The sequence below is a fragment of the Uranotaenia lowii genome, chromosome 1 (genome assembly GCF_029784155.1).
Source record: "Uranotaenia lowii strain MFRU-FL chromosome 1, ASM2978415v1, whole genome shotgun sequence".
Lineage (NCBI taxonomy): Eukaryota > Metazoa > Arthropoda > Insecta > Diptera > Culicidae > Uranotaenia > Uranotaenia lowii.
The window spans coordinates 193,511,932-193,526,336 of NC_073691.1; the positions used below are offsets into that span (position 1 = coordinate 193,511,932).

General features: G+C 33.2%; 1 protein-coding gene and 1 long non-coding RNA gene across 5 annotated transcripts in view; one reads left to right on the forward strand and one right to left on the reverse strand.

Annotated features, from left to right (window-relative positions):
* Nucleotides 1-1,113: 1,113 nt before the first annotated feature.
* LOC129741972 (organic cation/carnitine transporter 2) overlaps nt 1,114-14,405 on the reverse strand; it is a 94,911-nt gene continuing 81,619 nt past the window's right edge. For 3 of the 4 annotated variants that reach the window (XM_055733814.1, XM_055733834.1, XM_055733821.1), the window contains one exon: nt 1,114-1,914. In XM_055733814.1, the coding sequence (XP_055589789.1) occupies nt 1,239-1,914 (676 nt within the window). In that variant the 3' untranslated portion in view covers nt 1,114-1,238. Of the gene's footprint in view, nt 1,915-1,963; nt 2,718-14,405 lie in introns of those variants that run through there. The other variant, XM_055733827.1, reaches the window with a different exon arrangement.
* Nucleotides 10,939-12,524, forward strand: LOC129741995 (uncharacterized). Its single transcript, XR_008736500.1, has 3 exons — nt 10,939-11,185; nt 11,256-11,743; nt 11,809-12,524. It is a non-coding gene; the product is annotated as an uncharacterized LOC129741995 (long non-coding RNA).

Consider the following 14,405-nt stretch of genomic DNA (forward strand, 5'->3'; position numbering starts at 1 on the left):
TGTCAAAATCGTCCAAATTGTTAAAAGTCTCAAAATTGTCAAAATTGTCAGAATTTTAAAAATTGTATAAATTGTCAAAATTGTCAAAATTATCAAAATTATCAAAATTTGTCAAAATTGTCAAAACTGTTAAAATTCTCAAAATTGTCAAAATTGTCAAAATTCTTCTTTGGAACCGAGCCTGCAGATGGCTTTGAGTCAATTTATAAATTCTCTAAATGAAATTTTCAGCTTAACAATAACTTAGTTTTTCATTAGGCAAAAAAGTTATAAGCGGTTTTACAAGGGTTTGTCTTTTGGCATTGATAAACAATTGACAATACTGCTACTGCCTCGCGAAGTATTGCATGAAAAGTAGTTCAACACCTAATAACAGTTTTGTCTAATAAGATATGAAGTTAGGGTCTTCGACAAAGTTGTTTAACCGAAAAATGTTCTTAGAGAATTTATAAATGGGCACAAAAACCATTAGTAGGCTCGGTTCCACAGAAAAAAACCAAAATTATGTTTATTTTTCGGTACAAAGTATTCAATTTTCCGATACAAACCTAAAAGTTCAAATTTTTCTCATGAAAACGTTACTTAAAAATTCTGCAAAAAATCATGAATGAGTTTTAAACCGAAACGAAGCTTTTTACACCCCAAGGTTTGAGAAATTCAAAAATGACCCCAAATTGACTCAGTCTAATGTGTCATGTTTTAGGTGGTTTGATATCTTAAGTCTCAGTCCCAATTTTCAGGTCTCAAGTCTCCGATCTCATCTATCATGCATCAGGAATCGTGTCTCGCTTGTCTCATGTCTTATGTTTCGTGTCTCAAGTCTCAGTTCTGATATCGTCGGTTTCAAATCTCATGCCCAAGGTCTTATGTCTCAGGGTTCAGTTGCATGTCCGATTTGACACTCTGACTCTTAACACAGTTTCAGGACTGATTTAAGCCCCAGCTTCAAAGTTTTCAAACGATTTCGTAATGGTCAAAAATTTTAGATTTTTTTTTGCAATAAGCACGGTTTACATATTTTTGGACAATTTTTTAAGGTACGTATCACCGTGTTTAAAAAAACTTTTGAGTCATTTTGTTTTATGAGTTAAACGCAAAAAATAAAACAGAAAATAGTTTTTATTTTATTTTATTTACAGAATAAAACAGAAAATAGTTTTTATCCTTAATGTCATCGGAAGTAAAAGACTGCCTTGAAACTATTCTTTAAAAAAAATTTTAATCTACCGTTGCTTAATCTACCCCCGAGCTTCATCCTCGTCTTGGTTATCAGCCGCCTTGAGTCGTTTGCCTTCCTCCAGCTCCTGCCCCAGTTCAACCGTTCCTCCGTAGCCTTTGGGTTTCTTGGGCAAGGTCCAGAAGCCCTGATCCTTGCCAAACTTCTGAGCCTGTTCGATAGATTCCGGCAGCGCTTGATGAAGAGTTTCCGGCAGGAACATGGCACAAACGGCCCCGAAAGCCGATAGCAATCCGATGATGACGAAAGGATACCGGAGGTCGTATTCCGTCCCTAGATACACCACATAGGGTCCCAGAATTCCGAACAGATTAGCTACAATGGCAGCAAATGAAAGCCCCGTTTGCCTCAAACAGGTCGGATAGATCTCGATCGATTGTAGATTCACGGCGAAGAAATTGATGCTAACGCACAGTTTGATCGTAATCGTGAGGGCCGTTGTCATGGCTTCGTACTCGGCGTTCTGGACGATGAAGAGTACCGGAATCGAGAGCAAGGTGGCAAAAATAAAGGCTATCGAGTTGGAGAATCGACGGCCCAAACTGTCGGACATGATCTGACCGATTTTGTAGGCCGGCAGCTCCACCGCACTTTGCCACAGGAAGTTCAGGAACGGATTCCCATCCATCCGAGAGGCCAACAGGACCAACGTGAAGTAGGTTATGCAACAGACGATCCTAGGAAGAAATGGAAAAAAAAATCTTAACAGTATAGGAATGTAATTTTTTTTAATTCAATTTTGAAAAAAAAATGTCATCTAAAAAGTTATAATCCAATCGCTTCAGGCACTTTAAATTTTATAATACTCTTTATAAAAAATTATTGGCTATTAATCTCATCACTGTTGAGCCGCCGGCTTTCCTCCAGTTCCATGGCCACGACATTCGGTTTGGAATCCCCAGACTGTTTCTTGGGAAACGACCAAAACTTTTGATTCTTGCCGAACTTCCGGGCCTGTTCAACCGATTCCGGCAGCGCTTGGTTGAGTGTTTCCGGCAAGAAGGCAGTACAAACGGCTCCAATCACCGACAACGATCCAATAACGATGAACGGAAACCGGATGTCGTACTCCGTCCCCAGATACACAATGTACGGTCCCAGCATCCCAAACAAATTGCCCACGATCGAGGCCAGCGCATGTCCAGTTTGCCTCAGACAGGTCGGATAAATTTCAATCGATTGCAAGTTAATCGCAAAAAACGTCACCCCGACACACATTTTTATTGCCACGTTCAGCGCCATCGTTACGCTTCCCAGTTCCGAGTTAACAATCGTAAACAAAATCGGAATCGTCAGCAAACTGGTCAACGAAAAGGCCAACGATCCGGTAAATCGGCGGCCCAACGAGTCGGTCATCAGTTTTGCGGCGAAAACGGCCGGCAGCTCGATTACCGATTGCCACACAAAATTCAGGAAGGGATTTCCGTCCATCTTGGCCGCCATTAGGACCAACGTAAAGTAGGAAATGGTGCCGACGATCCTAGGAAGGCGGGAAAAGACGAAGAAAGGTTTCAGCAAACCGGTGCCTGATAATCGACTCTTCCGTTTTGATCCTACTTCGTTTACTTATCTATGTTTTAGTCTATCGAGTAACAGCGTTAGATTGGTAAGCAAATGGTAAGGGTATCGAGACCAGCGAAGCGTCTTCAATGCTAAAAAAGCGAGGTAAATATTATTTATATCGGTTATATAGCACTGATATACAGTTAAAAGTGTTCCTAAGAAACTAAAATTATAAATCATCATTTAACAAAAGAAGAACATTTCTAATACTGACCGGGTAGTGCCTTACACAAGTGTGTTTACATGGTTGAAAAAAATTAAATCAAAACATGCTGCGCTTAAAAAAATTTTTTTAGAAATATCATGCAAAAACTGTTAAGTGTTATTTTTTTGGGTTCGAATAATTTGAATTATGAAAAGATGTAAATGACTTGCATCAACATCTTTGCATCCTTTCATCCTATCAACATCTTTTCAAAAATGGTCAGATATTTTTGCAAAGGGAGTAACACTGATAAGATTTTTTTAAAGTCTTACATCCATCAGAAAAAAAAACTTTGGAGAAAATCAAATTCCAATTCTGAATTTAACAGTTTTTTTTTTGGTTAGAAAATAAGGATTTATTGAAGTCTAAAAACTGGATTATCATGTTCCTCCCGAAAAAAATCGTCTCAAAATCCCATACAAGCTTTAGGATTGTTGAGCGACCCCTTCGCGTGATTCGATTTGGCCCAAATTTGGCATGAGATCTTCTGCTAGGCGTAGGATCAATTTAAGCTTGCAGCGCATAACTTTTTCAAATGTCGGGTCATTTGGGGCACTCTAATGTAAAATTTTAACACTTTTTATTAAAATAGTAAAAATTTTCTCTGTTGAGAGATTTTGTCAGAGGAAATTGATCTAGGGGATTAACACCCCTTCTCCCCTTAGAAGATTAATTCCATGTACATATTTACGTTCAAGAAAATAATTTACGGACGTAATGGGGTGTTTCCTGATCGCAAAAGATGTTTGAAAATAGGTGTTAATAAACATGTCTTAAAATTGGCTTGCCTGGAATTTTGAGCTTAATCACGTTTCAACATCGATACTTATTTGTGATTGTAAATTTGCAAATAAGGCCGGAACAAAGTTCAAATCCTTCTTTTGTCACTCGGATTTGGAACATCGCAAGGGGGGGGAGGGGGGGTCATAAAAAATAATGCGAAAAAAAATAAATTGGAATAAATTACTCGGAAGCTTGTATGCAACAAAATTTCATATTATATTGTTGCACAAAACCTATAAATCAAGTAATTTTTTATTTAATAATTCGATGTAATCAAGAAAACAAAAGGTGAAATAACTCCCATCTTCATAAATTTAATTTTAAGTCTTGTAAACTTTCAGATATTGGAATTTTTTATAGGAATTTACATAAATTACTTCAAACTTTATTTATTTCCCCCTTAGGGTTTTTGAAAATTTCGAAGGGGGGGGGGGGGGGGGTGGTGACAAAAGAAGAAATTGATATTTGTTCCAGCCTAATAAACCTTTTGTATTAAAACTCAGATCTTGATAAATTATCATAACAAATTTTCTGTCCATATAAAATATTCGTCAAAAAACTTATTCAAGTCTAATTATTATTTTTGTGTTTCATGCCCTTTTTAATGTACAATTCCACATTGATAAAGAGTTCGATAAATTACACAAGGCCTCAAAAATCACATTTTTCTGAGGCGCAAAGAACTTCAGAGCTAACTCTATTATTCAATTGGGTGCCCTGAGTTCAAATATGCAAAAAGTAATTTTGACTTCTGCGAAAAATTTCAGATAAAATTTCTATTTGTTTACTTTTCCCATTATGTAAAATAAGGGAATTTAAACGATTTTTAAAAGAAGTTTCAACCCAAATTGAACATTTGATATTTTTAAAAGCGAAATCATATAATATTGCAGAATTCAACAAATTAGGTTAAGTTTAATAAAACCTTGATTAAAAAACTTACTTCAGTACTAATACTTACAAATTTAAAAAAAAAACTGTAAAATTTCAACGTCATGATCCACAAATTTTTCCTAATGTGATGAAGTATAATAAACAAACAATTTTTTCATGATTGTAGATTTGTAAGTCATCAGTTATAAATGATTGATTTACTCAACATTGATTCATTTTTAAACTTAAAATTTCTATACTATCAAAACTGGAGGCGATAGACAAAATCTGAGTTAAAAATTCGTACTAAGGACGCAAAAATTTATCAAATTCACACAGGCACGAAAATGCTGTGTTTTAAGTTATCAATTAATTTCTTAAAATAATTTTTAAAACGAGTTTCTATTGACAAATTTTCAATTAAATTCATCAAAAACTTATATTTTGATTTCATATTTTGTTAAAAATTTTCAAAAAAAAAATTCCGAACTTTAAAGTATAGTTTTTTTATTATTTTGAAATGAAATGACCACATTTCATAATCAAATTAATTAAAAATTTTGAAATATTTCAAGGAGGTTTTTCATTGTTTTTTAATTATGAATTTTTATTTTCTAAAAACATAATCTTCTTTGAAACTTGAATTTAAAAAAAATAGTTTCTACCTTTTGTTACTGTAAGGACCTAATATTTAAATTGTTGTCAAAAAAATATTTAGAGCTTGAAATTTCAAACTATATAATAAGCACTTGAAAGTTTATTAACGTTTCACTTATTTTTATTATTTAGGATATGTTCCATTTTGAATCGATCATGATTTTTAAGTAAATCTATGAAAAGTTCTAGAAAAATTAGAAGCAACAACTTAAAAGCTTTATTTCAACACTTTTAATGTGATCTCTAAAAGTTTACAACAAAACATGGAATTCCTTTTTTTTCGATTTCTATCAGTTAGGTACTTATAGCCCATTCGAGAAATCACCCATTTCCCAACCTGTACTTGTCACAATAAACTTTCAATGCTGAATTGAACATCTTGTATTATTAATACTTAAAGTTATGATTGTAAAATTTAAAAATAAACTTTTGTGGGAAGAATTTAACATAAAAAATATTTTTTCTCTCAGTTTTGTGGAATTTTTTTCCGCAAGAATTCAAATTTCAAAACTTAATTAATATATTTTTCTGAATTTAAGATATTTCAGTGAAATTAAACCATTTATCATGGTAAGTTGCTGATCTGATCAGAAGTGTATTTTAGTATTTGGTTTAATTTCTTATGAAATCTAGTCTTATATTTTTTTTATTTTATTTTTGTGCACTAAAACTTTAAATTCCTCCAAATTACTAGTTGAGACAAAGCAACATAATTTTGAATATTTTTTAATGACTCATTGGATTAATTGTGCGTATTTAATATTGTAATTATTTCTTGCTAAATTTTAATCTTTTTAATCTATGATTTCCCAGTAACTAAGAATTGGAGAGTCTTTGGAAATATTACGATTTTTTTAATATTTTTTTTTTACGTTTTTGAGATTAACTGACCGAAAAGGTAGGTTGTACCGTTTTCCCATTCACTGACTAAAAAGGTAAATGCTACCTGTTTTGATTGATTTAACTTAAACAAAATCAAAACTAGCGTTGATAAGCAAAATCTTACAAATTTTCTGAAAGCAGGAAGACCAAATCTTCGGCCCAAAAGATCGTTCCTTTCCGTTTTTTTTTTTTTGGAAAATTGGGAATAATGCGCCCTTTAAGGAATAAACGAAAATCACGAAAACATTCATACCTTTTTTTTGCAAATCTGTTACTGTTCGAAACGAAGTGTTAATATTTCGTTTGATTTGTTTCAAATTATAAAAAAATATAAAAATCTAGAATAAATGCTTTAAATTCGAGAGCAAATCATTAAAACTAGAATTGCAAGTGCTTCAGAGATCAGAATCATATTTCATTATTTTATTTCAGAATAAAATTTAGACTTTGAAATTAAATTCTTCGACGATAATTCACAATGAGAAATGAATTGCAAATTTGATGAAAACAACACAATATTTCCAAATTATTATTCTGAAAAATATAACGGAATAATTGAAAAAAATCAAAATTATAAAACCTGTTTTGAAATCACGGCTATTATAAGGTCAAAAACTTAACTCAAATATTTGCTTTTTCAAACGCAAAACAAAATAATTAACTTTCTCTGTGGCAACCTTTAAATTTTCTGCTTTTCAACAACAATTGTTCATTTTCATTTAATTATTAACATTTACAACGAGAGATTTTTCAATGAGCTCATAATTCGATTTTTTATATTGCCTAGTGTACAAAATTCTAAAATTTATCAAAAAAAATCCCATGGAAAATTATTGCTTCGCTGATTAAAGTTGTATCAAAGGAACAAAGCTTATGTAGAAAATGAGTTGGATTTTTTTTTTTATTTTTTCTTTTATTTTTTTTTTAAGTTTAATGAGATTAAATAGTGGAGAAGATGCAGTATGCAGCATTCTCATCCACCCCTCACTACTTCTGAATGATCGTTTTTCTCACTAAATATTAAAATTCTTTATATTGGTTTATTTTTGAAACTTGTAAAATATCGCCATCTATTTACCTTTTTTCTAGGTGAATTGTACCTTTTTTTCTAGCTTTATTTAGGTAAAGTTAACCTAGCTATTAGGTGAACTTCAACTCGACGAGGTAAAAGTAACCTGTTTTGATTTCACGAGCGGTCCCCTTTTTATCTCGGTATATTTTATATTTTTATTATTTTCCTATTAATCTTAGTCCAATTAGTTATAAATGAATCCCTGTAAAGTTTTTGCTTAAGGTTTCCTGGTTTTTTCCGGTTTTGCCCGAATATTTAATAAAAAAAAATTATGAAATGTCCGGTCCGGCCTAGTTGTCTGGATTTTTTTTGGAAAAACTCGGGTTCATTCTCATTCTTATTCTCAAATCAAACCTTGAAAAAAAAAAACAAATTGTAATGTCAATTTTTTTTTATTTATGCGTCCAAAACGAAATTTTTTGAGCAAGTTTTATAAAAATTATCATGAATAAAATTTTAAATCTGCTGTTGGTGGAAAAATTTTCAATTTTTTTTTAAATTTTTGATGAGAAATTTCTTAGTTTTGAAATCAAATGTCCGGATTTAGCCAAGTTTTTGGCTAAAATTGACTGGATTTGTTCGCCCGAAAAAATTCTGTCAACCTTATTTTAGTTAAACTGGATTGCCCTTATAGACCTTGAAATTTGATTCTATAAGAAAAGTGTAATTTTCACTAATACAAAAAATCATTGATAATTCTGGCAGCACTGCAAAATTCCACAATTTTTATGACTTTGATATTTTGATATGAGAAACATCTTTCCAAAACTTTTTTATACAAAAAAAATGGAACGAGCTCAGTGAAAATGGAATTTCAATTGTTGGCCAATATTTTTTTCCGCAGGCAGGTTTACATTTTTGTTCAATAATAATTACAAACCTCTAGTGCTGCCAGAGATTGAAAAACTATCAACCGTGTATTTTCATAGTACATAGGAATATTTCATAGTACAATACATTTGATATAAGCAATAATGTGCCAAAATAATGTATGCGTCAATTACTGAACTATCAAGATATCGACTAAGAAATAATTTAACATGCTGCTATAAAATCTTTGGTATTTAGCCCCTTGAACCGTGGATTTTTGGCTTATATAAACTAAATTAGAAGAATTTCATTTTGTGATTTCTGAGATTTATAACTCTAGTATTTCCCAGCTTAGATTTCTTCGTGGTTCTTAATGCTTAGAAAAAATGATCCAAATTATGACTCAAGTGCATAGAAATTCAGCAACTGAAAAAGATAAATTTATAGAAGAGGTATAATCTCCAGCAAAAAGATCATCTGATACTCACGAACAGTGATTTATCATCAAAAAAAAATTGCCATGAAAAACAATCCGTTTTTCAGATCAAGGCTAAATATCTAAAAAAAAACCCTTTCTGAAACTCATGAAAATAAACATTTTTGTGTGTTTTGTCCTACTAAGTTTATTTATACTCCTTAATATTAATCAATTTTCGTTTTTAAATTAGTTTCAAATTCCTCTTAATAAAATATGCCAAATTTCATGATATCTTTAAACCATGTTGGGGCCAAATAGTAAAAAAGCGAAGCCAAAAGCTACTCCATAGAGGGTTAGGGTGATCCTTAATTTTCAACCTCTAATGAATAAAGATAACATTCTCATCTTGAGTCTATCAATAAATAGATCATTCACTCATAAGACTTAACAAAACCATGCTTTATCCACGCTTATAGAATTTATCTAGCAATTTTCACGAACTTAGTCAAAATTCATGAAAAATTCATAAAAAATACATCTGGCAACACTGTTGATCTAATTTATGCCTTGAATTATCAGGATTTGAAGCTAGATAGCACATCGGTTACATAGAAAAAAAATTAAAACAAGGGAAAGTATTTAAATGTAGATACCTTTTTGCCTTTCTTACAGAAAGGTATAGTTATCGGTCGATTTGGGAGATCCTTAATTATGGGTCTTAGATATACCTTTATAGGTACCTATCGAATCAGCTCGACGAGTTCAGACGATGTCAGTGTATTTGTATGTATTGGTGTGATTTTTTTATAAACTTTGTCACTACGTTTTTGCGAAACTGGGAAGTACAATAAAAATGATTTTTGTCTTAAAAAATTTGATTTTTTTCCCTCTTCAATGTATAAAAGAAAGAAAAAAAAACAAAATAGTTTGAAAAATAAATTTTCATAGTAATTATCATCAAATCATCACTCCAAAAAACGTGTCAATTCGGCTTGCTAGCCACAACCAGCAATCACTAAAATCAAGATTATCGTATATATGACGTCAAATTATACGTGACGTCATAGATACGCGCTTGCTATCTAAAAGTATGAACCTGTCGATGTGTGGAAGGGAGAACAGACAGGCTTCGCTCCCACTCAGGTTTGATGTCATCGTGACAGAAACCGTGTGGGAGGAAGACGACAGTTCAAAATTTCCCGGCCAAAGGTTGTATTTTATTTTTTCATTTAAATGGTTCAGTTTGAAACCGAACCATTTCAAAAAATTTCGGAACCGAAGCTCCGAAATATTTAACATAAAAATGGTTTTCACCAAGGGGTACGACCCCAAAATTAATGAAGTCGTTGATGAGTACGTCGTGCCCACACTGCATGGTACGAAAGTGATTGATACTTCAGGTTGCTCTGTGAAGGACAAAACGACGAAGGGGCGCGTGTGGGAGAACGAAGCACACCATATTAATTTCTTCACACGCTCATTTTCATTAACCATTTTATATGGTTACTTAATTAATTTTTTAATATTGTTGCTTTTGAATGAATTTTTGGAAAAACTGCAATCATGATGGTAGTTCTCATGTAAAAAATATTAAAAGGTTAAAAAAGTTGACATTGAGATATTTTTCCATTCGTTGCCATTTTCAAAGTGAAGAGCACGCACGTTGCCATTTTGAAGAAGCACGCATTTTATCGAGGAGTGAAAAAACATCGTTTTCGAAGCTCATTGAAGAGAAAACATTTTAACCAAGTTGGGCCATAGTGGTCTTAGGCATAAGTCGTGTCGTGTAATATATGCACGCTCCTTTATTTTAACTCAAAATTAAGTACGACCGATGTTCAAAACATTGTTCGATTTTATGAATTTAAAGTTAAGCACTCTTTTTCCTCCTTGCGATGGTTTAAAACGGAATTCGAACTGCGAATTCAAAATTCATCCTTTTTTTTCCTTCGGCGAGGGAGCAAAGCTGAGTTCGACCTTATGAACTAAAAATTGAACTCTCTTTGTTGGACTGAAAACACTTAGCGAGTTCAGTTCGAACCGGAACAGAAACCAACGAACACGTCGCAAAATTTTGTCGTTCCGGAACAATTACCGGAAGACTATGAAGGAACTTCATAACGGAATGCATGCTCACCGTGTCAGCGTAAAATTCTGTCCGTCATTGTTATCATACGGTGAGCGGCTTGGAATGTCCGGAAACTTCCGGATGTTGTGTACTTCCCGTAGGAAGTAACATCCAGAAGTTTTCTTTGACCGGGAGTGTCAAAACTTTTCACCGCTCCGTAATTGTACCGGATGCAATGCAATGTACCGGAACAGCAACATCTGGGTACAATAAATTTTTTTCATCCTTTAATTCCCTGAGAAAAAAAAAGCTACCCTCGAAAAAAAGGATAAATTCGAGTGAGGCTGCCGAACTTAGTATTGAGTATGCCTATCAGAACTTAGTTTTGCTATTGCCCAGTTGAACTCAAAGTTGAGGGCTGCCACCGAAGTGCTGTTTTGAACCAAAACTACTTAATTTTGAGTTTAAAAAAAGGAGCGTGAGTGCAAACAAAATAAAAATAACACTTTCTACGACAATACGACGGGTCGAATCCTTCAGGCCTTCAGGCATCTGGATGAAAAACATCATTTTCGGCAATCTAGTCTGCTGTCTGGATGTCTTCACCGAAATCGAACGTAAGTACATCAAATATTTATTAATGGTTCACATTCATGGTTTACAACACATTCCTTTTTCTATTTGCAGGATTATCTTGTTCGCTTTCAGCCAAGAAACAATCATTATCAGCTGCAAGCCTCTCCGGCACAGTCTAGTGAAGCCTCCCTGAAAGAGGCTCGATCTACCTTCATTCAACATCGCTCGCAGGCTTCCGAACAGGCACAGGACAAGAAATGCAGACTGGGTTGCAACATACAACACGGTGGCGAAGTGGTGCTAGAATTTATCGATTACAAGGCCCACTAGCGAGAGGATTGTGTTCGTTAGGTTCCATCCGAATGATGGGGAAAAGCTGTACCAGTAAAGGACGAATCACTCGATCTACTCCCGGGCGAAGCGGACAGTATCTTCAGCTACGAAAGCCTGCCGAAGAAGCACTAGTAAAAGTACATGTACGCAGCTCGATTTGTACAGATAGTCCGGGTGATGACCCCGAACGACTACAGCGATCGGGCCAAGTTCCAGCTGATGGAAGCACACAAAAATTCGAAGCATGTTTTCGTAGTGGTAAAAATGTATTGAAAAATTAAATGAAAATTTAATTCTAAATTAATTTGATTTTTGATTTTGATTTTTACAGGGACAAAAATTGTAATATCCAATCATGAAAGAACGAACAGATAGCAACGGATCTACATTGAAATCTCCGGAATGAGCTCTGCTTGCGAACGGCCGTACCAGTGACGTGCTGTATTCAAAATAATCATGACAGCGCCAATTTTCTCGACATTCAGTTCTCTTTTAGTGGCTCCGGAGGATCAGCCTTTGAAGTTGAACCGGTTCTTGATATTGTATTCGTTATTTTATATTCGCCTTGATAATTGATTCTGACCATTACACCTATGCGTGTAGACCAGGCCGACATTTCATTGACTAAACTAAAAATTGTAAAAATGAACATAGATACAAATTTAAAAATATATTTAACCGATCATTGGACTCTATGTTAGAATCATTGATACTCTATTCTCGCTGTCTTTACTTCATAGGTTACCAAGAGCAATCGTTGAATTATTTGAAACATATGGTTGGGAACCTATTTTTATATAGTAATCATTAATTATAAATTCATGTTCTCAATTGATTTTGAAAATATATTTAACCCATCTTTGGACTCTATACTGGAATCGTTGATACTCTATTCTCGCCGTCTTCACTCAATAGGTTACCCAGAGCAATCGTTGAATTTTTGAAACATATGTTTGGGGACCTTTTTTTATATTGTAATTTTTAATTATAAATTCATGTTCCTAATTGATTTTGAAAATATATTTTACTGGTCATTGGACTGTTCCCAGAGTAAACGTTGAGTTATTTGAAAGAATGGTTGGGGACCTTTTTTGCCTTTCTTACAGAAAGGTATAGTTATCGGTCGATTTGGGAGATCCTTAATTATGGGTCTTAGATATACCTTTATAGGTACCTATCGAATCAGCTCGACGAGTTCAGACGATGTCAGTGTATTTGTATGTATTGGTGTGATTTTTTTATAAACTTTGTCACTACGTTTTTGCGAAACTGGGAAGTACAATAAAAATGATTTTTGTCTTAAAAAATCTGATTTTTTTCCCTCTTCAATGTATAAAAGAAAGAAAAATAAACAAAATAGTTTGAAAAATAAATTTTCATAGTAATTATCATCAAATCATCACTCCAAAAAACGTGTCAATTGGGCTTGCTAGCCACAACCAGCAATCACTAAAATCAAGATTACTGTATATATGACGTCATATTTTACATGACGTCATTTACACGATGGGCGCGCTCACTACCTTACCCAATCGATGCGTTCAAGTGAGGAACGACACCTTTCACTCCCACTCAGAATTGCTGCCTTCAAAATAACCTTGTAGAAGGAAGAAAAACTTTAGGAAGTCATTTTATTTTATAAATTGTTTCTGGTTCAGCTTTACGCCGAACCATTTCAAAAAATTTGAAGTCAAGCTCCAAATAGTTAAATTTGTGTATGGTTTTACCAAGGGGTACAACCCCGAATTAATAAGAATCAGTCATGAGTACTTCTGGCCAACATCGTATGGTACGAAAGCGATTGTTGGCCATCAATGTTTCGCTCAACGCTATATTCGCAAGCAAAGGTTGCTCTGTGAATAAGATAACGACAAAGGGACGCGTGCGGGCGGACGAAGCAAACCATCTCAATATCTCTCACACACTTATTTTTTATTAACCATTTTATATGCTTTTTAAATTTATAATCTAAAATGTTTTGATATGGTTACTTTTGAACGTTTTTTTTTCGTATAAATTTCAACCATGATGGTAGTTCTCATTTTAAAATAAAAAAAAAAAAGTTTTATATTGTATTCTTTTAATTTATATTCATGTTCTTATTGATTTTGGTCGGTATGTTTTTTTAAAGATCAATAATTAAGAAAGTGTACAGCCCAGCCAGCAGATATACCACCACAACATAGTATTGGGTAGGAAGAGTGAAATTCACTGCATCAATTTTACATCAAATTTATTACCTTTCCGCAGAAAACAGCCATTTTTGAAAATAATTGTAACCTTTTAAATAAAAACTTTCAAGAATAAATTTCATGTAACTATATAGTCAGTTTATTAGAAGATAAATTTAAGTTTTCTAAGTTAGTGGCACCATATTGAAAAGCATAAGCTTGGTTACCTTATGCCAGTCCACCAACATTTGTAAAAATAGCTTCTTGAATGATATAAAAATGTAATTCCATGAGAACTATAACATATTTGATTCTGTCATTTTGACTATTTGAAAGTTTCCAACTAGTTCCACATGTAGGGTGAATTGGTGAACGATGGCTCTTTAGAGGTTACACAAAGCAAACGTTGAATTATTATTAACACATTGTTGGAGACCTTTGGGATATTCAAACTTTGTTTCACGCCCAAAAATGCATTGTAATTATTACCAAATTTTGACCAACAACAAACCAAATTTTGGCTTATGAAAGACAACAAAATGTTTGGATGATTTGCACAAGTATTATTTTTATTTTCACATATCGGTTTAGTTAATCAAATTAAGTTAATTCATCAAACACCCATTTTTAAATGAATCGTAGTTGTTAGAATTTGGGTAAGATTAAATTATCAAAATTTGGTTCAAAATAAGAAAATGATTGTGGTTATAACGAGTTTGTAATGGTATGATGAGTAATGATATATATGCATTGAACG